Here is a 27,291-nt window from a genome sequence, read left to right on the forward strand (position 1 = left end):
AGGGGATCGCAAGACAAAGGGAAGCCTGAAACCAATCCAGCCCAACCTGCGATCGAAACGCCGGGCATCCCTCAGACCCTCTGCTTTGCATGTAAGCACGTGTCCAGCACGCCAGTTTTTCAAGGTGAACTGGTCTCGCTTTGGCTTTGCATTTTTCCCCTTTCACCAAAGCCACGGTGTTTTCGGGAGCAAAACTGCAATGACACAGTCACAACTCCAAGAACGAGCGGAAATGAACCTGTGTTGGTCTTTTTAACATTTGTAATTCATTACCCCCAAGTAGTTTCCTCTGAAACTAAACTGTACAATAAACCTGCTCAATGAGCGAAGAGAACCCCGGGATCTCGGACCAGGAGCAGCGCTGCAGTGCCCAATCCGAATGGACATTGCAGTCTGCGCTCAGCAATATTGCAATGTCCATCTAGCTATAGGCCACCTGCCCAGCCAGACGTTGCCCTTTTAAGAAGCCGGGGTGATGGCTCAGGTAGGCAGAGCCTGTTTGCAGTAGTGCTCCTATGGCAACCCAATTGAATCAGATAGCCTCATGAATATTCCCAGCCCCAGCAGCTGCAGGAGGGATGAGGAGGGCAGTGATGTCAGCAAGCTGGGGATGCTGCAAGTTGCGGTTAATTGTATCTTAGTGGCTGGGGGGTGATGTGCGTTGTGCCGGAGCCGCAGCCCGTTCGCAAGCGGCATGGTCACGGCTGCTGCGGCCGCGGGGCAAGCCCGGAGTGCGGCTCTGACCTAGACTTGCCCGGCGGCGGGGCTCGGGGCGGCCCTGGATTGCAGTGACCCCGCCCCCCAGGGAGCAGGCAGCAAGGAACCGAACCGGGACGGGGGGGCTGCCGTCCCCTGTTGTGGACGCGGAGCCGAGCCTGATGTAGAGCCAGTGGCTGGCACGCTCCGGCGAGGAGATGACACGCCTGCCGCCGGCTCCCCCTGCCCGGTGAGCTGGGGTGCGGGAGGCCGGGGCCCCAGGGCGGAGTAGCCGCCATGGACAAGCTGCCCCCAGCCATGCGCAAGCGGCTCTACAGCCTGCCCCAGCCCGGTGGGTCCAAGGCGTCGATCATGGACGAGGAGGGAGACGGCGACAAGGACACCCGCAGGCGAAGCATCCGCCTCAAGCCGTTGCCCGCGGCGGGGGGCACCCGGGGAGACGCCGGCCAGGAGCCGGGCGCCAAGAGCAGCACCAACGGGGACTGCCGGCGCTTCCGCGGCAGCCTGTCCTCGCTGGGCAGCCGGCACCCGCACGACGCGGCCGAGGGCACGCGTCTCATTGGGGGCGAGGGGGAGGCGGCCTCCCCCGGCGAGGAGCGGAGCCCCCCGGGTGGCGGGGAGCCCGAGCCCCCGCCGGCCCCCGGCCCGTCCCCCCCCCCGGAGCCGCATGCCCTGCCCGCCTCCGCCTCCATCAAACTGGAAGGCGGGGCGGGGGGCGACCAGATCACCCCGGACGAGGAGCTGCAGCTGGGCCAGGCCGGCTTCATGCAGCGCCAGTTCGGGGCCATGCTCCAGCCGGGGGTCAACAAGTTCTCGCTGAGGATGTTCGGCAGCCAGAAGGCGGTGGAGCGGGAGCAGGAGCGGGTCAAGTCCGCAGGGTTCTGGATCATCCACCCCTACAGCGACTTCAGGTACTGAGACCCCGCCAGCCATGCCCATCTCTAGCCCAGAGCCCCCTCCCCCCATCAGCACCAGCCCAGAGCTCCCCCCGCCAGATGTGCCCAGCCCAGAGCCTCTCATCACCCAACCCGCGCGTTGCCTCCTACCAGCCCAGAACCCCGCACCTGCTGCGCCCATCCCAGCCCAAAGCCCCCTGCCTGGAGGGAACCTTCCTGCTTAGTTTCCCTGGGTACATCTACACTACAGGGGGGAGTCGATTTAAGATACGCAAATTCAGCTACGTGAATAGCGTAGCTGAATTCGACGTATCGCAGCCGACTTACCCCGCTGTGAGGACGGCGGCAAAATCGACTTCTGCGGCTTTCTGTCGACGGCGCTTACTCCCACCTCCGCTGGTGGAGTAAGAGCGCCGATTCGGGGATCAATTGTCGCGTCCTGACGAGATGCGATAAATCGATCCCCGAGAGGTCGATTTCTACCCGCCGATTCAGGCGGGTAGTGTAGACCTAGCCCCTGTCGCTGGAGCTAAAGGACGTGGCAGTTGCTGAGCAGCCCTAATGCAGACCCGCTCTTGTCCTCCGCGGGGTTTATTTGTTTAAGCAAAACTTTACTCCCCCTCTATCTTATTTTTGACTATGTTTTCAAATGTATCATCAGCTCCCTCCTGCGTTAAGGGCCACTCCACAGTCCAGCGTAACTGGGAACCTGCCCTCCACCTGATACACAGCTGTGGTTAGTTTGATGCCTGCAGCTTGCTAAACTGCTCCTGCCTCTCCACTTCCACCCCAGGGTTTACTTTGTTCATGTTCTAGCTCCGCTGTTTGCTATTGATCCCTAGATCGTTATTTTCCCCCATCCCCCAAGAGTGGAGTAAGGATGTTGCTGCTGGGCTACTTGCTGCAGCACAGTTCGCCAGGCATTTGTATGTACAAGGGATAACGCCATTCATTAAGCAGAATCCTAGTCCTTCAAAGAATGGTAAAGACTTTTTTTGTTGCATATATAGATCCTGTTTGTGGACCTAATTTGAATGGGGTTAGTTAACCTGGTTTTGCTACAGAACTGTTCTCACTTTCACTTAAGTGGGAATCTTTCATTGTGGGTTAATGAGAGAATTAACTTGTAAGCAGTAGAGCCAATTTCTTTAATGCTCTCTGTCACAGTATTTGGGTATTTCTGGGTAATTGATGGCTACTGTACAGGCAAATGTTCCTCAGTGCAATATGTAAAGTACTGCAGTCAGTAAGGGAGTACTTACTGCAAGCAATGTCCAAGGTTTATTGCTTTGACTTTAATTACCGCAGGTTTATATGCTACATTAAAATGCAGTGGAAGCTCCCCATACAAATACATATCACAAAATGCATACTGCAAATCATCCAGCCCAGCATTATCTCCTAGAATGTGGTCAGGGAGATGGTTACAGGGGAGCGGGAGTGTTGAATTCTTACCAATACAAAGCCCCTGAAACTATGTTTTAGAGATTTAAAGATCAGTTCACACATTTCAAGGGTCCACACCTGCCAGTGATCAGATTAATTGATATTTCTTGAATTAACTCACAATAATAGGTTTTTTATTTAATCTGGAAGACTGCACTGTCAGTTAAATCCAAGCATTGAAGTGTCCCAAATGCACTGCTGACCCTGCACGTAAGGGTTCCAATAGTCACATCATCATATTTAGTCCTTGTATGCATAATCTCCTTTATGCCTGGATTGAAAAGGGTTTAAAATTGCCTCCCAGTTGTGATGTCTCAAAGACACCGTGGAATGTGAGGGGTTGGCTTGAAAAACAATAATTGTGTGGCCTTGTCTACAAATCTTTGTCTTATCTGCCTCTGCCTGGATGTAAAACTGAACCAAACCTCTATATCCTCTTAGGTTATTCTAGTGAACTGTTTTCTTGCATACAGCATCTTAAAGGGTTTGTTTGGTTCTTAGTGCATTGGCCATCTGAGCGGACTCCATCCAAAAGTAGCCTAGAGCTTGCACGTTTCACTCATACTCTGGATTCATTCTCTCCTCCTTTCTTCAGGGCTAATTTTTCAGCATAGAACCAGACTGTCAAACTCCAATACAGAGATGTTTGTAATAGTAGCCAATGTGCCTCTCATCCAAGGTGAGATGTTCCTATTTGGCTAGACTTGCTAAGTTAGCCAACACTCGCTGCTTAAAATAGAGCAACACATTATGAGGTAAGTTTTTATTTCTGAGGTGCTGCAATGCATGGCCATTCACAGCATCACACACAGGAATAAAACATGCAGGCAAGTTAGATGCACATGGACCAAATGATAAGACCAAATCTGTAACACGTACTAGGTCTCTTAGTCACATGCATATATGTGATTTGTTAGTATTAATAATTAAGTCCTTGCCTGATGTAGCCTTGTGTTTGTGCAGAGATGATAGCGCTGGCTGGATATTGTCCTCAGGTGCAAGGCACTCTTGGTTTTAAATTCCAGTTAAGATGGTCTGCTGCTGTTTTGTGTTCCCTTGTAGCCTTATGCTAGAAGCCTGGCACACAATATACACTTTCTCCCCACAGGCCGTACTGGGCCTGTCACAGATGGGACAGCGGCATTGGTTACACAATGGATGTTAGTGAAGGGGATGAAGAGAGGGGGAGACGATACTGTATTTTATGGCCATTGCCTGTCTTCCCCCTACTGTTTTCCCCCTTTCCCTGCTTCTAGGTCCCTTGAGAATATCCCTATGAAGGTGACTGCCACTGAAGGAAATGTGTAGACTTCCCTGAGAATACTGCCTGTGGCCAGTGTTTGAACTGAAGGGGGCAAATGGAATTTTCCCTGATTTTGGTGCTAAAGCATTCTTCTTGGGGGCAACTTAGTTCTCCCTTTTATGGATGACAATATTTTTGCCTCTGAAATGCAGCAGACTGCAACAAATAGTAGGTATTATCAAAGTACTTCCAAGGGCTGGATATCCTTGAGCCAAAGGACTTTATTTCCTCCATTGCAAATTACTCAGTGCAACACTGACTGCTCCTAATCAAAGGCAGGTGCAGATTCCATGCTGTTAGGACAGTATAATGGGCCTGATTCTCTGTTGCCCTGTAACTGCATAGTCTCCAAAGTGCTAGGGGAAAATTTTGTAATGACAACAAGGAGTCTGGTGGCAAAACCCCCGGGTTTTTACCCACGAAAGCTTATGCCCAAACAAATCTGTTAGTCTTTAAGGTGCCACCGGACTCCTCATTGTTTTTATGGATACAGACTAACACGGCTACCCCTCTGATATTTTGTAATGACTGCACAAGGTCCAGGGCAATGGAGAATCAGGCCCCAGATTGTGTTTCCTGCCTCTCTGGGGTAACCAGTTTAACTGTTGAGAGTAGCTCTTGCACCTGCAGCAATGATTTTCCAGATCTCTGTCTTGTTGCATTAGACTGCTGGGGATGTGAACCTGTGGGCTGGATGCCTCAGTGTGTCGAGTCACTACTATTGGGCCTGATTCTGCCCTGACTTACATTGGTGTAATTCTACTTGCTTCACTGGAGGTACTCCTGATTTATAATGGCGTGCGGGCAGTTCCTGTTGCAGTGGCACAACAGATGCTTTCATCATAGATTGTCATTAAAGAATCTGTTTTACACCTAATATGGTTAATTCAGTGGCAAATCTATGACCCCTCCAACAGTAAAATGAGTTAATACGGCTTAATGCTCCATTGATCCCAGCTTCTAGTCCATTGCAAGAGGAAAAGAAACTGAATGACCTTTATAAAAATCAACTCCAATGCCCTAAGTATGGTGACTAATGAATGGGCTAATTCTAGAAGCACTTAAAAAGTGACTTAACCAATACACTTTCTATTAGAAATTGCTGTTACACTGAGAAGCATACCTATGTATTACTTACCAGAGTTTATTTGCATTCATGGTTGATTGCACATCAGTGCAGATTCAATGTACATTTCCTAAATCAAGATTTATGTGAAACTTTGAAAGCTTTTTCAGTAGCTAGATAAATAGATTCATAATTTCTAACTTGGAGGAAGCATTGATCCAATACAATTTGTTTAAGATAAAATAATAGGCAAACAATGATAGATTTTTGTTTGTGTTTGAGTGAAGGATATTAGGGGTATCTGCTTTCTCTGTGGTCAGGAACTGTTTGCAAAGTGGGTATAGCATGCTGCTTTTTAGAGTGAACTGAGCCGCAAATGTCACATGAAATGTACGAGCATCAGGAACTCTTAAGGAACACAGTTGTTTTCATTCCTGAATGTGGCCCCAATCCCCCAGATACTGTCAGCCTTAGTTCTTTCTACTGTGGAATCAATAGAACTGCTCCCAGTAGTATACACTAAACCTGGTAGTGTTTGCAGGCCTGGGCCAATGAGGGGATGAGAAGCACAAGGTCCATGATTGTTTTTGAATAGACTTTTTGATTTGTGAAGGATCCCATGGGGCACTAGTGGATCAGTGCTTATCCACTAGTGGATCTTTCCTTGCTTATCTTTTTACTCATTGTTTTGCTAAGATGAAAAACCATTTGCAGCATGTACAGTGATACCCACTGCCTATGTCAGTTCATCAGGCAGGTATTGTCATCCCTGTTCTGAATCAGCAATGGTATGCTCATTACCTGCTGCTGTAAAATGGCTCTGAGTGTCACCTCTCTGCATCATTTTATGCCTGCCCATGTTCTGAGGCCGCCCACCATAGTGAACTCTGATCCTGTGAATTGCTTACTACTGTTAGTGAAGTGGAATGGAAGCTGCACATTGTTTCAGTGTCAGAATGCAAATTGAGTGAGATCTCTGTTTAAAGTGAGAGGTAGAAAAAGCTCTGCCTGTTAGTAAAAATGGCAGGTATAGCCTAGTCATAGACACATGTTAAACACAGGTGGTTCACACACTGGAGTCTCTTTACTTACTTTCAAACTGATTATGCTTGGGTTAAAACTGGTGCTACATTGCTAATTGTGAAATGGGTCACTGAGCCCCGTCCTGCAATCCTTACTTAGGCAAAACTTCCCATTGACTTCCGTGGGAGTTGTACTCTAGGGTATTTAGTAGGAATGGTTCAGGGTGTCACAGCTTCAGGGAAACTGCAACTGTATTCCATCTCCTCCCTCCCTCTCCCCCCACCACCCCATCTAGCCCAGGAGTGCCCAGTCATGTCTCAGATCTCTGCTGTCCCTTGTCTCTGGACAGGGACTCTTGACCCACTCCCTTCTGACGGGGGATTTTTAAGGCCACACAGCTCCCTGCCATCCACTGAAATATCCCCAGCAAGCCAGTCTGCTTAAAGGCCAGCCCTGTGTATTGCTTTCTGTCTGAGGATGACGCTGTTTTTACCGACAGGGACAAGTTACCACCCAGCTCTTTCTAAGCAAGCACATTCTTCAGGTAAAAGCATTACAGAGAAAAAATATAAAAACAATAAATGGATTTAAACACATACCAGGAGTCACCCATGAGTCTTATGGGGCCCTAGTAATCCAAAGTCTTTCCAATGCTTCTGCAATGGTTCCCCTCCTCCCCCTTGGACAGAAAGCCTTGTTTGCTGGATCAGAAAGCAGGCCCTACATCAGTTTAAACCTGGCCTTTTTATATCAAAAGCCCTTTCTTTGTCTGTTGGTCTCTGGAAAACCCAGTTGAACCAGTCTATGCAAACACCCCTCTTCTTCCCCCCCCCCCCCCCCCCGGAAATGATGCCCCTCTGGAGGTGTTTATAACCTAACTGATTCACCTATATCATCCCCCCACTGTTTATTGTTCGTGGAGGAGCTGTGGTAACAATCCCTGTCCCCCAGTGATACATTATACACTTAACGCAACATCTGTCACACAAGGCTCTAATCCAAATCCCGTTAAAGTAATTGGAAAGGCTCTTCCTGACTTCAGTGGGCTTTGGCTCAGGTTCCAAGAGAGGAAGCCCAGTCTTGTAGTTGGCTAGTCTAGATTCAGGGGGTCAGAGTTCTATTCCTGCCTCTGACTCTGTGTGTGCCCCTGTCCAAATCACTGAATTTTTCTGTGCCTTAGTTCTCCATCTATAAAGTGGGGATAATAGCTCCCTGCCTTACAAGGGTGTTGCAGTGATAAGTGCATTTGTTTATGAGGAATGTTCAGGTACTAGAACAAGCACCATTTAAAGAAAATAATACCTTTATGGATCAAACGCTGCAGCTTATTACCATAATCACAGGGCAAGATTTGGACCATTACCATAGTGGCTCTCAGCCCTTCCAGAGTACTTTACCCCCTTTACAAATCTGATTTGTCTTGCATACCTCTAAGTTTCACCTCACATAAAAACTACTTGCTTACAAAATCAGACCTAAAAATACAGAAGTATTGAAGTAATTGGAAAGGCTTCACTATTATTATACTACGCTATTACTGAAAAATTGCTTGCTTTCTCATTTGTACAATATAACTATAAAATAAATCAACAGAATGGAATATAAATATTGTACTTACATTTCAGTGTATAGTATATAGTGCAGTATAAACAAGTCATTGTATGAAATTTTAGTTTGTACTGACTTTGCTAGTTGTAAAACTAGGCAAATATCTAGATGAGTTGATGTACCCGCTGAAAGACCTCTGTGTACCCCCAGAGGTACGAGTACCCCGGTAGAGAACCAATGCTGTAGAATACTGCTGTGATTATGTGTATTATACAACCGCAAAACACCAATGTATGTTGAAAGAATGTTACTGAGGCTGCAAAGTCAAGCCTTAAATAGGAAATGCCAGTATTTCAGAGCAGCATTCAGACCATCCTTTCTCTTCCTGCAGTCTCCTGCCTCATTTTTCACACACCTTCCAACTTCTGCAACAAATGGGGCAGGGGGTCTTACCGACAACAGTCTCCTTCATTACACAGTCATTCATTCATTCATTCCTATAGCAGGTTGATCCTGTTCACTGGGTGAGTCAGGAGTCATGTGGAAAAAATAGCATATGCTCATGTAATTACCATATCATAATGTATATACATAAGGGGGTTGAGTTAAGATTGTATAGGCCATCTTAATTTGGGCATTTCCTGTCTTTTGAGTGCTTGATTTTAACATTCTTTTAAAATAGTTTTGTGTGTGTCATTTCCTAGTTTTTAAGTTTGCTTTTTTTAAAATATAGAAATTGCATCATAGTAGCACACATGCAGATCATCAGTAGGGTTGGCACCTTTAGATCTGTCACACCTGTAGATCTGCCACTTGAGCTAACAGAGTGACAGAGAGCAGCAGTAGCCAGGGTATCTATGTAGACCAGCACTAAAAGGGTGAGAGAGAGACACTATGGTTTTCACTGCTATTTGGTGACAGCAGGGGAATGGTGACGCTCGGGAATCTTGAGTTCCATTCTAGGCTGGTGTGTGTGCTCTGATGGGCACGCACTCTTATGCTCATTTCCCCCAAGCTTCCCCCTCTAACCAGTCCCTGTGTCAGTCCTGTCTCTTTCCCACCCCATCTTAGCCAGTTCCAGTCTCCCCTCCTCAGACTTCTTATCTCAGTCTCCTTGCCCAACAAGGCCTAGTCTTATGCCTCTGAGCACCCAGTTTGAGTCTCCCCTGCACTCCCAGTCCCTGCCTGTCTATTCTTAGTCCCCCCACATATCTTTGTTCCCATTTTCCTTGCCCAGTTTTCCCTCCCTCTCACTCCTTATCTAATCTATCTCCTTCACCCTGGTCTCCACCAATGCCTCCTCTGCTCACGGTCCCCAGGCCCACTGGCTCCCAGTCCCAATCTCCCTCTGCAGGTTCTTAGGTTCTTCATCCAATCTGTGTCGTCATTGTTCAATCCTGGCTCCTTGACTCAGGGCAGCGCTTTAACATGTGTAGTCCCGGTTTCCCAGCACTGTAAAAAACCCACCTCCATGAGGGAAGTAGCTACCCTGGCACTTTACAGTGCTGAAATTTACAGTGCTCAGGGGGGTGTTTTTTCACGTCCCATGAGCGAGAATGTTGCAGTGCTGTAAAGTGTCAGTATAGACAAGGCCTTGGTCTCTTTGCCCAGTCTCTTCAACCCCACCCCCCCATACACTCTATGGCTCCTTGTCAGAGCCGTCTCCTCTCCCCGCCCCTCCTTCCTACTTTTCTCAATCTCAATCTCCTTGCCCAGCCAGTCCCAGTCTCCCACTTTCCCACAACTCTTTATCTCATCTCAGTCTCCCCTCTTCATCTACTGGTTCTCAGTTTCCCCACCTCCCATTTCCCTTTCCGACTCCCAATCCCTTTGCCGAAGAAGTGGCAGTCCCCTTTCTTCCCTCCTCCACTGACCTAAAAATGGAATTCTTGTTATAAAGACCAATTTTTAGATAAAATCTTCTACTTCTTGATTGCTGGATCCAAATAATCTCAATACATAAACCTTCCAGATTACACATGTCTATAGAAGTGAAATCTTCATCTTGCTAGGATGAAGCAGGTTTTTTTGGGGGGTGGGGGGGCGGGAAGGAAAGTGTGTTTTATAAAAGTATTTACTGATGAGCACACAGAAAAATATACATGTAAATATTTTCAGTGTTATAAACAGGTGGGGCTCTGCTGTGCAGGTGTTTTGTATTATACAATAGTATGTGGTGCAATAAAGTAAGTAATATTGCATCAGAATGCTTTCAGAATACAGAAACCAGAATGCTGTCTTTCTGGAGATCAGCATCATTTTAGTTTGAAACTACTGAAATTTGTGTTTTGTTTCTTATCAGTGACTCATTAGCTAAGCCACAGAATTCTTCAGACTGCTCTTGGGACCATCATATCAGAGCTCTCCTCTTTCCCACATCATGCATTTCTCTCTCTCTCTCTCATTTTTAAAGACATGTTAGTGCCAAGGCAGTTACAGGTCAATCAAATCATTGTTGGTTCTAATTGGCACTCTAACAAGCTGTTAAATCATTTTACTTGCAGATGAATGTCACTCAGAAATAAAGGTGCCAAATCCTTTTCCTCCTTTGAGAACATCAAAGAATCCATTTCCCTGCATCTCTCTTCTCACTGATGAGTGTAAGTGAAAGGTAACTACCCGGGAACTGGCTTGTTGGAACTTGAGATTCAACCCACAGAGCTAAATGAATGATGGCTGCACAGAGGGCCTGTGTAACCATGTTCCAGTCTGGTCCCTTGTGTGATTGTACAGTAGAAAGGGTGCAGCTCTTATACAACATGAGACTATGGAGAAGATTTTCAAAGGTGGAAAGGGGAGTCAGATGCCCAATTCCCATTGCCTTTCAGTGCCTAATTGCCTTTTGTGCCTATGAAAATCTCTTTCCTGATCTGTAACGTTATCACCTTTTTGGTGTGGGTTATCTCCTCTGCCAAGCCCCTCCTGATACTGGGATATAGCAAGGCTATTGAGCATCTGTCAGTAGAGTCAACTCTGCTTTAAGCCATTTTAAGAGATGTTTTATGTAACGACATCTCAGATCCTCTCTCTAGGCATTCATGCCCATCACCATAGTGTCTAAGCATGTCTCATTCCCATTATCTATTAAATGGCTCAGCTTGCAAGTCAGAACAAGATTTTCCTAGCTAGTAACATTGAAAGCTCATTCTAGTGCCTCCAAATCACAGCTGCCTTTTTTCTGCCTCGTATACGACAGGCAGTAGGAAATATTCTGGAATCCTCGTTTAGGTGGCCAACTTTGCTGGTGATGCATGAGGCAGAATAGAATGCAGCTTTGCTCTGCACAGATGTATGGGCTCTGCAGTGCTGACAGCACTAAAATGTGGTGGTGTTTTTTTGGTCAGCAGACAAAGTGGTTAGGATGTTGGGAACATTGAGGAGGGAGCAGGTGTGTGCTAGGCACTAACAAGGTGCCATTCTAGTGGCCCTTTTCTGACCTTGACCCTAGTTTAATGCTTCATTTCTTTGGAGTCCCTTTACAAATGCAGTATATTTGCCCCATGCAGTATATTCATGTCAGACATGGCCATCCCGTGCTTAGCATTAGCACCAGAATGTAATACAACCAGACAGTTGCTCCTGTTAGGACACCGCATGCAGCAATGGAAGGATGTCTCAGTAAGAGAGAGGCAGATGATGATCCAGAGGGGAATTCCAAGGTCAGCTCAAGGGACCATAAATCTGACATGATAGGCCAAGCCCCAGTGAGGCACATGACTGTGCCTCTTTTGTGGTGCGTCTTCTAAACATGCTAACTATTGATTTAAATCTTTGCCACTTTGGAGGGACAGGTTGCCTGTGTTTATGCATCTATTGTTAAGGAGCTTAGAAGCAGGAGAGGTTCTGCAGGTTGTCAACTGATTCTGGACAGTGATAGGTGCAAGAGCTTCCCCACTCCTCTTTCACAACTGTGGGTCTGGTTTCTGTGATTGCACAAGTGCTGGCTTTACTGTCAATGAGTACCTCCCATTCCTTGCGCTTGTTACCTTGTAGCTCTCCTTTCCCTTACTCAGAACTGCTCTAACGTTGCTGTAATTTGACAGACGTTTAGGTCCCCTGCACATTTAGGTCCCCTGGGAATGGGAAACCTGGTGAAGTATTTATAGATTTGTTGGGGGAGAAAAAAATCTCTTGCAAAGTTATCAGTGCTCCAGAGCTTGTGAAGGAGATAACAGCTGCATTCTGAAGACTTAGGGACTCCACATTAATAAGTCTCTTACTTCCACCCATCACATCACACATGATTTCATAGCCAGGCATTCACTCCCCACAGCACTAGTATCACTGTTGCCCAGTACAATGTCTTGTCTGCAAAGAAACAGAGTGCAATGATGGCAAGGGGTGGGTGGGCAGGGTGCTGAAACCCCTATTTGTCCACTGTCTCATTCTGAGAATTCAGTCCCCTCTGTTATGTTAGTGAAGAGATTGCAAGGAAGGTGCTGAACCCTGGGGGTGCAGGATGAGAGAATGCAGGAGCTGATAATGAAGGTATTAGAGCTCTGCAAAGAAGCAGATGTTGCGTTAGACACAGAAGCAGCACAGGGGTGACACTTTGCAGGCAGTGTCAGGATTTGGACTGGCTCTCCCAACAGTCAGAATGATAACAGGGTTGATACTGACAGCTGGCTCCATGCTGCCTCTTCGCACAGAGAAAACCCTTCACTAAGTACTGATTTGATTTCCCCCACCCCCTTGCTTATACCACTTTTTCCAGTGTTGTAACTCCACTGACTTTAGTGATTTACACTGGTGTTAATGAGGACAGAGTTGGGTACCTTCCATCCAGTCTTTAATGAGCTGTAGAGAGAGGAAGGACTCAGTATAGACTGGGGCCATATTCTGTTCACACTTACACTAGTACAAACCTGGAGTAACCCCATCAAAGTCAATGTGTTTGTCCCAGTGGAACTGAAGGATCAGTAGTCTCTGGAGAGGAAGCATTGCTTACCTGTCAAAGTGCAATGTTGGGAGGTGGGAGATCTGGGTTCTATACTTGACTCTGGGCATGGCTACCCTGGAAACTTCAAAGTGCTCCCGTGGGAACTCTCCCGCGGCAACGCTTTGAAGTGAGAGTGTGGTCACGTGCGAGCTCTGGGAGAGAGCTCTCCCAGTGTTCCTGGTAATACATCTCCATGAGGGGATTAGCTCCGAGTGCTGGGAACACAGCACAATGCACGCCACAACATGGGACACCCTCTGCTTTTGGAATCGCAGCCTCTTGGTTACAGTAAACGTGACCCGATGGAAGGCCCAGCCCCAGGGTTATGCGATCTGGCCTTTTTGGGATGTGGCAGGCTTGGAAAACATTACCTGGTATAATCTCCTGTGGAACAACCTTTTGAATTATCCGTTGTGACGCTGGGCTTTCAGCTCAAATGTGAATGTGCTTCAGATAAAGTCAGTCCTGATTAAGCTCAGGTTAGAAAGTAGCTGAGGTGCTTGTTCCATGCTTGAGAGCTGGAACAAGGCAGCTTGAACAAATGACACATGCTTAAAGGAAAATCCAAGTATGGGGGTGGCTGTAGGCTGAACATTGACTGTGTATTTGAAAAGGTCTGGTCCTTAGCATTCAGAAGGCCCTATGCAAAGTAATGTGTGGGGGTCCTTCTAGTTCTTTCACTATGAATGCCCCCTGCCACATCTCTCTGTACCCCGATATCCCTCCTCTCCTGCCTGTCAGTGACCCACCACTTGGATGGGGTGAATTTCTCCTTGTTATTGTCCACGAGGCTTCTGTGACCACCCATCCACTGCATTGAACAGGAGGGGCAGCCTTTCAAGCAGGAGAGGTTAAGCTGGCTCTGTGGTCTGCTGGTACTGCAGCAATGGCACTGGCAGGTTTGTGTATGGTGTGGGTTACTGAGTATTTGAACAGGGATCTGGAAACCTCTGCCACAAGCGGAGCTGTGCAGTGAAATTTGCACTGCAGGCATGGGAGGATTTGCCTTGACATAGTCTGTCCTGCTCTGAGATTTGCAGATTGTCAGCAGACCTGTGCGCACATCCAGCATCTTCAGCTTAGTAGAATTAAGATTTAGCTTCAACATAAGCTAATGCAAGCTGTGCCCACCCCACATAGCTGGCTGTTGTATGGTTTTGTGTCTGTCTAAGCATTCCGGCATGGGGGTGTGTGTTATGTGTGTGAATGACTCTGCTTTGGAAATTAATATGTAAAATCGGGGGTGCAGCTAATAATAATACACTGCCTCATGAGTGATGGGGATGTGAGAAGCACAAAGCAGAGCTGAGCATGTCAGGGTCCTGTACTGGGAACAACATTTCTGTTATCAGAGCATGGTGGTTCTCAACCCCAGCTCCACATGGTAAGAGCTCGGCTGTCCAGCCAGTGCCTGTCTCCTCCCACAGTCAGTGGGCATGCTAGAGATTGCAGTGGAGCTTCTCCAAAACCCAGCCTCTCAACCCCAAGAATAGCTCAAGCTGTACTGCAGGTTAGAGTGCATGTAAGTGAATGGGAAATGGGCAGTAGAGGTACAGGTGCCTGGTTCATCATTAAGGAGTGAAGGAGACATATAATCTCTATCCATGAATACAGAACTTTCAGAGAGCTTGAGAAAAGTCGTCTGTGCCTCCAGACCTCTGGAAGGTGACCTGCACAGGCTCTGACCTTGGCAGCCTTTACAGGGGTATTGTTTTCCTAAGGATAAGTGTTCTTAAACAATTTCTTCAGTGTAACCGGCAAAAATCTATGTTCCCAAGCAATATCAGGTCAGCAGTTCTTCCTTCTTCATCTCCTGGATGAGATATGCCAAGGCATGCTGGGTAAGAGTGGGGTGAAATGTTCCATAATCATTAATTCAAATTCTCTTTGACTAGGGTTAGGGGTGGTCTTCCTGCATTCATTCATGGGTGTCCTAGTGAATTAGGTTTCAGAGTGGTAGCCGTGTTAGTCTGTATCAGCAAAAAGAAAGAGGAGTACTTGTGGCACCTTAGAGACTAACAAATTTATTTGGACATAAGCTTTCGTGGACTAAAACCCACTTCATCGGCTGCATGCAGTGGAAAATATAGTAGGAAGATATTTTCCACTTCATGCATCCGATGAAGTAGGTTTTAGTCCACGAAAGCTTATGCTAAAATAAATTTGTTAGTCTCTAAGGTGCCACAAGTATTCCTCATTCTTTCTAGTGAATTAGCTCGCTGGTGGGAATGTGTTCACTAAAAGAGTGAATGTTAAATGAATATTTATGGAAATTTGTTATATTCTTCACACCTGAAATTTGACTCGAAGGGTTGTGATCCAATCATGGAACACTACCATACCATGTGACTTGTATGGCCAATCAAAATGGTTTGATTCTTGAATTTCAAATCTTAAATCCTCACACTGAGCAACAAAGCATGTGTGAGTGAGAATTCTTCACAAACCTAGTCACAGCAAGCTGAGAAAGTCATTTGCTCCTGAACAGTTTGCGGGAAAGGTGAGAGGCACCATTAATCAAATAAACTATTTTGGTTTGCATTATTCGTCCAACTTTAGAACACAGATATACAGGCCACCCCTGGTTATTTAAGATCCACAGCAGTTTTTGAAAGAGTTGGTCTCCTAGCCAAATTCCAACTGGAATAATTCCACTACAGCTTCAATAGTGTACAGTATTTCTGTTCACATCCTGCCCTGAAATGTTCTGTGGGGGTTGCTGTGCATTGCTTAACAACTGTTGCATTTCATCCCAGAGTCAGCTTCACTCCAGTGCTGGGTGAAATTACTCTAGTACACGTAGTTTGCACTGTGGTCTGGGATCCTCATTGATATACAAAGGGAATATACTAACTATTTTTATTTGAATAGGTGTATGGTGCCAAATTCCTTGGTGTAATGCCACTGAAGTCAGGGAAATTACACCAGAAATGTATTTCACCCATTGTGTTTGTCTGGGGCTGATCTTTCTAGTTTAGATATTGCTTAGGCACCTATCACTGCTGTATCTAGAGCAATGCCCAAGTCCTGCTTTTGCTGTGCCATAGTGATATATACATGCTCTTGTTAATGTTTGTTACTTGTAGAATCTGACTTGGAGATTCCAGAGCAATTTCATAGAGGTTAAGGCCAGAAAGGAGCATTAGATCCTCCAGCCTGACCACCTGCATAACACAGGCTATACATTTTCATCCACTTACCCCTATGTTGAGCCCAATGACTCTAGTTGGATGAAAGTCCTCAGATGACTAATTTACTGTGTGCCACGGGCAGAGAAGAGGAGAGACTGAGGTGCCATCAACATCCATGGCCCATGCAGAGGCAGAGAATTGATTAGGTAAGACATGCCCAGATGATCCCAGCAAGTGAACTGCACTCTATGCTGCAGAGGAAGGTGAAACTCCCCCAGGGTCCCTGCCAAAAGTCCTTCCTGACCCCACTAGGATGGGGACCTTTAGGGGGCATGGAGTTTTCTCCCCTTAGCCCATGAAGAAGCTGTGGTGTGAATCAGTGCTGTCTGTGGTGGATTGGATCCTGAACCCAGGAGTTAATTGTCTAAACAGGTTCAGAGGGTGCTGGGGAAGCTCTCCTGCACAAGCCTGAGAGGAAGGGAGCTAATCCACTCCTTGTTCTTCTAGGCTTCCTGGGAAGGACCGTCCCCTTGTTTCTGAGCACAGAGTAAAGGTTCCATCAACTGGTGGCTCAGCTGCTAAGAGTTGGGATTTGGTTTGGATGCCGAACTATCAGAACCTTTTTGTCCTGATGGTCCTCTCGCTGACTTCATGAGCTTTAGGGGAGGGTCTCCTGATTTACGCCAGCATGAGAAGAGAAGGTTTGCAAAAATGGGGTTGTCTCCTCAACTTGGCCCGAATAACTATCAGAGGATCTATCTGCCTATATCCTCACAACTCCTCCTGAGAAGCAGGGCAATTATCCTTATTTTACAGATATGGAAACTGAAGCACAGAGAGATAGCGTGACTTCCCAGGGTTATAGAAGAAGCCGAGAGGAGCAGATAATTGAACCTGGGTATCCCAGGTCAGGGACCAAATCACTGGACCATCCTTCCTCTCATAATCCTCTCTGAGCACTTCAGCATACCAGTGAGTGCAAGTCATTTGGACTGGGTTGTGCCAGTGTTAGCCCAAGTGGACACAATTAGGTAAAAAGGGATCAGGTCCTAGATCCTGCCTCCTACCAGAGCTTTCTTAAGTGCAGTGAGTAGAACAATAAAAAATTAAAAGCGATATCCTGGAAATCACCTCGTCAAGTCAAGGGAAGCAGTTAGGTTTTTTTCCTTTTCCCATTGAAATCACTGGGAGTGGGGATTGGTCCCCACATGTGTAGAATTAAAAACTACCAAATGTTTTAGACAGTGAAGTATTTAAGGATCCAGCTCCTCCTTTGCTTCCCTGAGTTCAGGGATCTGTGCTTTTTTTAGCTGCCATCACAGCTACTTAAAACAGGGCAGGGAATGGACTTACCCCTGGGCATTGACAGCAAATGGAAAAACCTGTTTTCTGATATTTTCTTTTAAAATATAAATGTGGTTGTAACTTTAAAGTCTGGGGAAATCTCTTGTGGTCATAATTTTCAAGACTGCACATGGGGTTTTTTTTGTTATTGATTTGAGGCCATAAACATGACTGGATAGGTTGTGTCTAGCCTTAAGCAAAATATCTTTGTTCTCCTCCTGCTCCCTTTTGGCCCCCCGTGCATTGGTCAGGCACAGTCCTGGTCCTTGCCCAAGGACTGGATAACAGAAAAGAGGGTTAATTGCACCAGTGCCTGGCCCAGAGCAGGACTAACACATTAGACAGGATGCTGCTGCCTGTTGCAGGATGAGATGGGCATTTCCAGCCCATGCTTCTGGAGCCATTGGGCCTGCCTCATAAACAACGTGTAGTGCTGGAGAGGAGCCGGTGGTCGTGGTACATGTAGGTACCAATGACATAGGGAAGGGTAGGAGAGATGATCTGGAGGCCAAATTTAGGCTGCTAGGGAAGAGACTGAAATCCAGGACCTCTATGGTGGCATTCTCAGAAATGCTCCCAGTTCCATGCGCAGGGCCAGGTAGGCAGGCAGAGCTTCAGAGTCTCAATGCGTGGATGAGACGATGGTGTAGAGAGGAGGGGTTTACATTCATTAGGAACTGGGGAAACTTCTGGAATGGGGGAAGCCTATACAGGAAGGATGGGCTCCACCTAAAGCAAAGTGGAACCAGACTGCTGGCACTAAACATTAAAAAGGTTGTAGAGTAGTTTTTAAACTAGGAGATGGGGGAAAGCCGACTGCTGCAGAGGAGCATGTGGATCGGACAGAGACTTCTCTTAGGGGAGAGTCTAATGATAGAGAATCTCCAGGTTATAGTCAGGAGCAGAGGATGGAAGAGGATAAAGTAGGGGCCAGATCAGATGATAAACATTCACATAAAAAAGAATCTGATACATCAGAAAAGGGCAGACAAATAAACAGTGATAAGTTTTTAAAGTGCTTGTACACAAATGCTAGAAGTCTAAATAATAAGATGGGTGAACTAGAGTGTCTTGTGATAAAGGAGGATATTGATATAATAGGCATCACAGAAACCTGGTGGACTGAGAGCAATCAATGGGACACAATCATTCTGGGGTACAAAATATATCGGAAGGACAGAACAGGTCATGCGGGGTGGGGGGGGAGGGAGTGGCACTATATATGAAAGAAAATGTACAATCAAATGAAGTAAAAATCTTAAGCAAATCTGCATGTTCCATAGAATCTCTGTGGATAGAAATTTCATGCTCTAATAAGAATATAACGTTAGGGATCTATTATCGACCACCTGACCAGGACGGTGATAGTGATGATGAAATGCTAAGGGAAATTAGAGAGGCTATCAAAATTAAGAACTCAATAATAGTGGGAGGTTTCAATTATCCCCATATTGACTGGGAACATTTCACTTCAGGATGAAATGCAGAGATAAAATTTTTCGATACTTTAAATGACTGCTTCATGGAGCAGCTGGTACGGGAACCCACAAGGGGAGAGGCAACTCTAGATTTAGTCCTGAGTGGAGCACAGGAGCTGGTCCAAGAGGTAACTATAACAGGACCGCTTGGAAATAGTGACCATAATACAATAGCATTCAACATCCCTGTGGTGGGAAGAACATCTCAACAGCCCAACACTGTGACATTTAATTTCAAAAGGGGGAACTATGCAAAAATGAGGGGGTTAGTTAAACAGAAGTTAAAAGGTACAGTGACTAAAGTGAAATCCTTGCAAGCTGCATGGGCGCTTTTTAAAGACACCATAATAGAGGCCCAACTTCAATGTATACCCCAAATTAAGAAACACAGTAAAAGAACTAAAAAAGAGCCACCGTGGCTTAACAACCATGTAAAAGAAGCAGTGAGAGATAAAAAGACTTCCTTTAAAAAGTGGAAGTCAAATCTTAGTGAGGCAAATAGAAAGGAGCATAAACGCTGCCAAATTAAGTGCAAGAATGTAATAAGAAAAGCCAAAGAGGAGTTTGAAGAATGGCTAGCCAAAAACTCCAAAGGTAATAAAAAAATGTTTTTTAAGTACATCAGAAGCAGGAAGCCTGCTAAACAACCAGTGGAGCCCCTTGATGATCGAGATACAAAAGGAGCGCTTAAAGACGATAAAGTCATTGAGGAGAAACTAAATGGATTCTTTGCTTCAGTCTTCACGGCTGAGGATGTTAGGGAGATTCCCAAAGCTGAGCTGGCTTTTGTAGGTGACAAATCTGAGGAACTGTCACGGATTGAAGTGTCACGAGAGGAGGTTTTGGAATTAATTGATAAACTTAACATTAACAAGTCACCGGGACCAGATGACATTCACCCAAGAGTTCTGAAAGAACTCAAATGTGAAATTGCGGAACTGTTAACTAAGGTTTGTAACCAGTCCTTTAAATCGGCTTCTGTACCCAATGACTGGAAGTTAGCTAATGTAACGCCAATATTTAAAAAGGGCTGTAGAGGTGATACCGGCAATTACAGACCGGTAAGTCTAATGTCTGTACCGGGCAAATTAGTTGAAACAATAGTTAAGAATAAAATTGTCTGACACATAGAAAAACATAAACTGTTGAGCAATAGTTAACATGGTTTCTGTAAAGGGAAATCGTGTCTTACTAATCTATTAGAATTCTTTGAAGGGGTCAACAAACATGTGGACAAGGGGGATCCAGTGGACATAGTGTACTTAGATTTCCAGAAAGCCTTTGACAAGGTCCCTCACCAAAGGCTCTTATGTAAATTAAGCTGCCATGGGATAAAAGGGAAGGTCCTTTCATGGATTGAGAACTGGTTAAAAGACAGGGAACAAAAGGTAGGAATTAATGGTAAATTCTCAGAATGGAGAGGGGTAACTAGTGGTGTTCCTCAAGGGTCAGTCCTCGGACTGATCCTATTCACCTTATTCATAAATGATCTGGAGAAAGGGGTAAACAGTGAGGTGGCAAAGTTTGCAGATGATACTAAACTGCTAAAGATAGTTAAGTCCAAAGCAGACTGTGAAGAACTTCAAAAAGATCTCACAAAACTAAGTGATTGGGCAACAAAATGGCAAATGAAATTTAACATGGATAAATGTAAATGCATATTGGAAAAAATAACCCCAACTATACATACAATATGATGGGGGCTAATTTAGCTACAACAAGTCAGGAAAAAGATCTTGGCGTCATTGTGGATAGTTCTCTGAAAATGTCCACGCAGTGTGCAGAGGCGGTCAAAAAAGCAAACAGGATGTTAGGAATCATTAGAAAGGGGATAGAGAATAAGACTGAGAATATATTATTGCCCTTATATAAATTGATGGTACGCCCTCATCTCGAATACTGCGTACAGATGTGGTCTCCTCATCTCAAAAAAGATACACTGGCACTAGAAAAGGTTTCAGAAAAAGGGCAACTAAAATGATTAAGGGTTTGGAACGGGTCCCATATGAGGAGAGATTAAAGAGGCTAGGACTCTTCAGCTTGGAAAAGAGGAGACTAAGGGGGGATATGATAGAGGTATATAAAATCATGAGTGATGTGGAGAAAGTGGATAAGGAAAAGTTATTTACTTATTCCCATAATACAAGAACTAGGGGTCATCAAATGAAATTAATAGGCAGCAGGTTTAAAACAAATACAAGGAAGTTCTTCTTCACGCAGCGCACAGTCAACTTGTGGAACTCCTTACCTGAGGAGGTTGTGAAGGCTCGGACTATAACAGAGTTTAAAAGAGAACTGGATAAATTCATGGTGGTTAAGTCCATTAATGGCTATTAGCCAGGACGGGTAAGGAATGGTGTCCCTAGCCTCTGTCTGTCAGAGGGTGGAGATGGATGGCAGGAGAGAGATCACTTGATCATTGCCTGTTAGGTTCACTCCCTCTGGGGCACCTGGCATTGGCCATTGTCGGTAGACCGGATACTGGGCTAGATGGACCTTTGGTCTGACCCGGTACGGCCTTTCTTATGTTCTTATGTAACAATGCCCCGGAGAGCAGCTGCAGGTATGCAGCCCCCACCTACGTGTGTCCCAACCTAGGTAGTGGCTTAGAGTCACAATCTTGCTCTTTTCTTTTGTTTTCAAAATACTTTGTGTGTCACCGAGTACAGTTGGGTTATTTGAGAGGAGCACCGTTCCCAGTGACTAATTCCGAAAAGGCATCGGGTAAATTTAAAACACATCTTTAATAAACATGTATGTGGTGTTTGAGATGGGATCGGAGTCTTAAAGGGGGAGAGCAAGACAAACCGTTCAGATCTCAATAACTAAATATAGACATCAATTCTGTTCAATTAGTAATTGTAGTTCAGTTCATGAATATAGATACCTGTGTGTTTGAATTACTCATGACTGATGGTGGAATAATCATGGTCAATGTACATCAAAAATCTTTAAAGAGATTGTTTTTAATAAAAGCCAGTTAAAAGCTGGTGATAAGGAGCCCAAAGGATTGGCATATATTTAGTTCTTCGTAGTTTGGAATGCACTTCAGCTGTTTTGGATCCTGTTAACCTTATGGGTCAAGATTTTGAAAAGTGGCTAGTGATTGTAGATGTCTCAGCTTTGGGAAGCCTTAAAAGGGCCTGACTCTCATAGGGTGGGTGCTCTCAGCACTTTGTGATCATCAGGCCACTTTAAAGTTTCTCAAGTCGGAAACCCAAAGTTACTAGTCATTTTCAAAACCTTGGCTTTGGCAATGAATACCTTGGAAAGCATTAAGAGGAAAGGCTGTTTGATTTGTTTTAAACAGCTGGTAGAATCTTCCATTGTAACTCTGATGTAAGAATTCGTCTATTTGTGAGTCTAGTCACTTACATAGCCTCCATCACCATTGAGCACCTCCCAAATGTTTATGGATTTACCTTTGTTATACTCATATTAGGTAGAGAGGTAGTATTATTCCCATTTTACACATTGGGTACTGATAGAAGGAGAGATTACATGACTTGCTAGAGGTCACACAGAGACTCTGTGGCATAATCAGGAAATGAACCCAGGTTTCCTGAGTCCCAGACTACTGCCTTGATCACCAGTTTGTCCTACCATTCTCCTGGGATGTCCTTTATGCTTTAGATGGAAAACAGGCAAAAATCTGCAATGAAGAAACTGGGATGCCTCAATCTGAATACATTTCAGAACTTGTTTCTTGCAGGTTGATCATTTAAAAAATATATTTACTTCTATTTGCTGAGCTGAATTCTTAATTAATTCTACATTTCCAAGAAGAATTAATCAAAGGAATGGTTTGTGACCGAGTATTACTCCCACAGAAGCCAATGGCAATGCTCTCATTGTCTTAAATAGTGTGACATCAGGTCCTCAAAGACCAACCCTTATTTAGAAGCAGTATCTATGCAAGTTCTTATAATGGTAGCCAGAGGTTACACTGATGGGTACCTATGCTAGCAGTACTCCAGTATTCTACAGTAGCAGTCCAGGAGGCTGCAGCAGTATTACAGCAAGGTGCAGTGCTTTGCAACATTACTGTAACACTTCTCGAAAACAAGAGGACCCTGCATTATTCGTTGGGTTGTACAAACTCCCATTGACCTGACTGGGCAGAGAAGGAAAGATCAGTGTTGGGCAATGATTATTCTATCTCAGAGAGGGTGGCTATTCACATGAGATGTTTGACACTCTGTATCGCTGATGATGTATTTAAGCCCACTCCCTGGAAAATCTCTCGAGATGGGCTCAAAGGGAGTGGTGGGATCACAGCACTGCTGAGGTTTGGATCGGAGCTTTGCTGCCTGGCTCCTCTCTAACATGTTTTATTTAATAAAATACTTTCCAGGTTTTAGCCTGTGATGTCCCAGGGCACAATGTCTGCAATATTAATACACAGTAGGTCAGTTATTCAGCAGGAAGCTTAATAGCAGTTCAAAGAATAGACTCTTCCTGCTGCTTCTGCAGAGCTCTTTTTATGGCATTATAAGATGCCATGAATTGCCATGGGGAGGTGCTGGTTTCTTAATCCTGCTCCTCCCATCCAAAACTCCTGCTGCCCTTGAGCCTCCCTCTACTTTCTATCTAAAGCAGGAACACTTGCTGCAGAGGAGACAGGGAAATGGAGGGGCTCACAGAGACCTGCAGAGGGTTGGGAGACCAAGAGGCTCCTTGCAGATGGAACTGCCCCATGTGGGGCCTGGTCGTTCCATCAGGGTGGGGAGGGCTGGGGTAAGGTGCCTCCCTGCGATGGAACAGTCTGTAAGGGCGACCTCTTGGAGTTTCCAGTTCCCTGCATGGTGAACTGCAAGTGGGAGACAACAGAGCCTAAGAGAAGGAAGTGAGGTGGTTATGTGAACATCGCTCTGTCTCCCAGTGACTGCTGGAACTTTGACTAGGAGGCAGGAGACCTTTGTTCTCTGCTCAGTTCTGCTGCTGCCTTGTTGGGTGGGACCTTAACCAAATGATTTACTCTGTGTGCCTCAGTTCCCTCATCTGCAAAATGCGGGTAGCCCCCTTTCGCAAAGGGCTTTGATATTATTGGAATTAAATGTGTCTGGTGTAGAAGAGGGCTAAGTATAGCCCTAGCACAATCTTTCTCTGCTGAGACCTAAAACAATTGGGGCTTTTTTCTTAATTGCTGCATTTAAAAAAGTGACTCACTCTCTTGACTCTGAGCTTGTGGATACCTGACTAGTCCAGAGATCTCAGCAGCCTTTGTCTTCTCCAGCATGCGAGGAGCTCCTGTCCAGTCTGTTACTCAGTGCAAGCAAGACACTGGCATAAAGAGCTGGGGAATTTTCTAGCCTTAGAACTGAAACCTTACGTAGTCCGCAGATCGCTTTTCCCTTCCCCTCCCCCCACCACCCCCATCAATGCTGAGATGGCTCCAGGCTGGGCTATGTGATGAAGCCTGTCTGAAAGAGTCATAGACTTTAAGGCAAGAAGGGACCATTGTGATCATCTAGTCTGTCCTCCTGAATCATCCACACACTCCTGTAGTAGGCCCCTAGCCTCTGACTGAGAGACTGAAGTCCTCAAATAATGGTTTAAAAACTTCAATTTACAGATATGCTGCCATTTATTCTAGTTCAAACAAGCAAGTGACCTGTGCTCCACGCTTCAGAGGCAGCTTTAGCCCTCCTGATCTAGGATGAGTTATCCTGTAGGGATGTCAAGTATCGGGGTAGCCATGTTAGTCTGTATGTACAAAAACAACAAGGAGTCTGGTGGCACCTTAAAGACTAACAGATTTATTGGGCATAAGCTTTCATGGGTAAAAACCTCACTACTTCAGATGGTGGTCCGTGTCCTTGGCTGGTGTGAATTGGCATTGCTGTGTTGGCATCAGGGAGCTATGCTGATTGGTTGTAGCTGAGGATTTGGCCTGGTGTTCTTAGGGGAAAAAACCTGCCATTTAGGGTCAAATTATTCCTTCCTGCTGGAAAAGGAGGGGAACAGACTGTTGCCTCCTCTGACTCCTCCCATCACAGGGCTGGTGGTTTGGTCTTTGTAGGGAGGAATGGGAGGCGTGGCTTGGAAATCCCATGGAGTACTAAGCTCCATGCACTCAGATCATAGGCCCTCGACAGTGCTACACTGGCCTCCCTTTCACCTCTAGCTCTTGGAGCTCGGCTGTTGTTGGCTGCCTGAATTCTACCTACGCCAAGTGGGCTGGGGAATAGAAGATGTACTATGGGAGCCAAAGCTGCTCCAAGCTGCATTAATGCCAGAAGCAATTTCTACTGGGAAAGGCACTAAGACACAGGGGAGCATGTTGCAGGGTATCTCTTTCCCTTGGCTCCTCTCATTCCCAGCCTGCAGAACCCTGATCCAGTAGAGCAGGGGTCAAGGGTCCACTGTAGGCTTGGAAAGCGGGGTGGGGTGAAGAAGAACTAGTTTATAGCTGAGACTCTGCTCCCTTCCTTTTGTGACTCATTTGCTCCCGCCTCTTGCAGTGGGGGAGGAATTTCTGGCCATTAGGGCAAACTAGGTGTGACAATGCGGTTCTGGCGGAACCCAACTGAGAGTGCCAACTCAGGATAAATTGCTCAAATAGGGCAGTTACAGCCCAAGGCTGGGGTTTTTTCCACCTCTAAGGCAAACCAAACCAGCCAGACTAGGAGGACTTCGGTCTCACCCCACTGGCTAACCGCAAGTCTCACAAGCAATCTCCTTAGACACTCCAGTTTCCCAGTACTCCCACCAGTGCCACTCGTTATGGGGACAAATGGTTATGAAAACCAATACCCCAGTAAAAGAAAAAGGTTCTCCTGATCCCAGAGGACCAAGCCCCAGACCCAGGTCAATATACAAATCAGGTCTTACCCACAAATCACGCTGCTGCCAATCCTTTAGAATCTAAAATCTAAAGGTTTATTCATAAAAGGAAAAAGATAGAGATGAGAGTTAGAATTGGTTAAATGGAATCAATTACATACAGTAATGGCAAAGTTCTTGGTTCAGGCTTGCAGCAGCGATGGAATAAACTGCAGGTTCAAATCAAGTCTCTGGAATACATCCCCCGCTGGGATGGGTCCTCAGTCCTTTGTTCAAAGCTTCAGCTTGTAGCAAAGTTCCTCCAGAGGTATGAAGCAGGATTGAAGACAAGATGGAGATGAGGCATCAGCCTTATATAGTCTTTTCCAGGTGTAAGAACACCTCTTTGTTCTTACTGTGGAAAATTACAGCAAAATGGAGTCTGGATTCACATGGGCCAGTCCCTGCATACTTTGCTGAGTTACAAGGCTTATCTGCCTTCTCTCAATGGGTCCATTGTATAGCTGATGGTCCTTAATGGGCCATCAAGCAGGCTAGGCAGAGCTAATCTCAGCTTGTCTGGGATGTCACCCAGAAGCATAGCATAAGTTTGCCATACAGACAGTATAGAGCCAATATTCGCCATACAGACAGTATAGAGCCAATATTCATAATTTCAACTACAAAACTGATACACACATATAGACAGCATAATCATAACCAGTAAACCATAACCTTGTCCTAGACACCCCATTTGACCCCCTTTATACAAGATTTGGGTGCCACTACAGGACCTTGGTTGCAACAATGATCTATACGGTCCCAGTTTATGTCAATAACGTCACACTAGGGGTCACCAAATGAAATGGATAGGCAGCGGGTTTAAAACAAAAGAAGTATTTCTTCACACAACAAACAGTCAACCTGTGGAACTCTTTGCCAGAGGATGTTGTGAAGGCCAAGACTATAACAGGGTTCAAAAAAAGAACTAGATAAGTGCATGGAGGATAGGTCCATCAATGGCTATTAGCCAGGATGAGCTGGGATGGTGTCCCTAGCCTCTGTTTGCCAGAAGCTGGGGATGAGTGATGATTACCTGTTCTGTTCATTCCCTCTGGGCACCTGGCATTGGTCACTGCTGGAAGACAGGACACTGGGCTAGATGGACCTTCGGTCTGACCCAGTATGGCCGTTCTTATGCTCTTTATGTTCTAACTCTGAAGGTCAATGACCACAGCAAGCTCCCTGCTTGTCTCAGAAAGCTTGATGGCTTGTCATTACTGTGACGAGCAGGCATACCCAGGGCCTGAGTCAAGCAGCAGGAGTGCGCGTGCATCAGCACTGCATTCTACGCAGTGCTGCTATTCAACCCAGTTGTAAATCTAGGCATTTGCAAAATCAACGTCACTTTATTTTTCACGGATTTCGCCCCAAACATTTTCATTTTGAAAAACAAGATCCTGATCCTGCATCCCTCCCTCTTGGGAGCAGAACCACGGATGTTGATGGGCTAGCTCACTAAGAGTGACTTGCATGACTTAAGAGCTGTTTGATCAGCCTCACATTTGACTTTTCACCCAACCCTTTCCCCACTCTTTTGCTTTATTATTTTGGTTGTAAAGGCCTAGCAGGTGC

The 27,291-nt window shown here is 45.7% G+C and overlaps 1 protein-coding gene across 1 annotated transcript in view; it reads left to right on the plus strand.

The window, feature by feature from the left end:
• Positions 1 to 829: 829 nt before the first annotated feature.
• HCN4 (hyperpolarization activated cyclic nucleotide gated potassium channel 4) overlaps positions 830 to 27,291 on the plus strand; it is a 211,832-nt gene continuing 185,370 nt past the window's right edge. Inside the window, exon 1 of the mRNA XM_034784649.1 lies at positions 830 to 1,628. Coding sequence (XP_034640540.1) covers positions 994 to 1,628 — 635 coding nt within the window. The 5' untranslated portion in view covers positions 830 to 993. The remainder of the gene's footprint in view (positions 1,629 to 27,291) is intronic.

This window comes from Trachemys scripta, chromosome 10, assembly GCF_013100865.1.
Source record: "Trachemys scripta elegans isolate TJP31775 chromosome 10, CAS_Tse_1.0, whole genome shotgun sequence".
Lineage (NCBI taxonomy): Eukaryota > Metazoa > Chordata > Testudines > Emydidae > Trachemys > Trachemys scripta.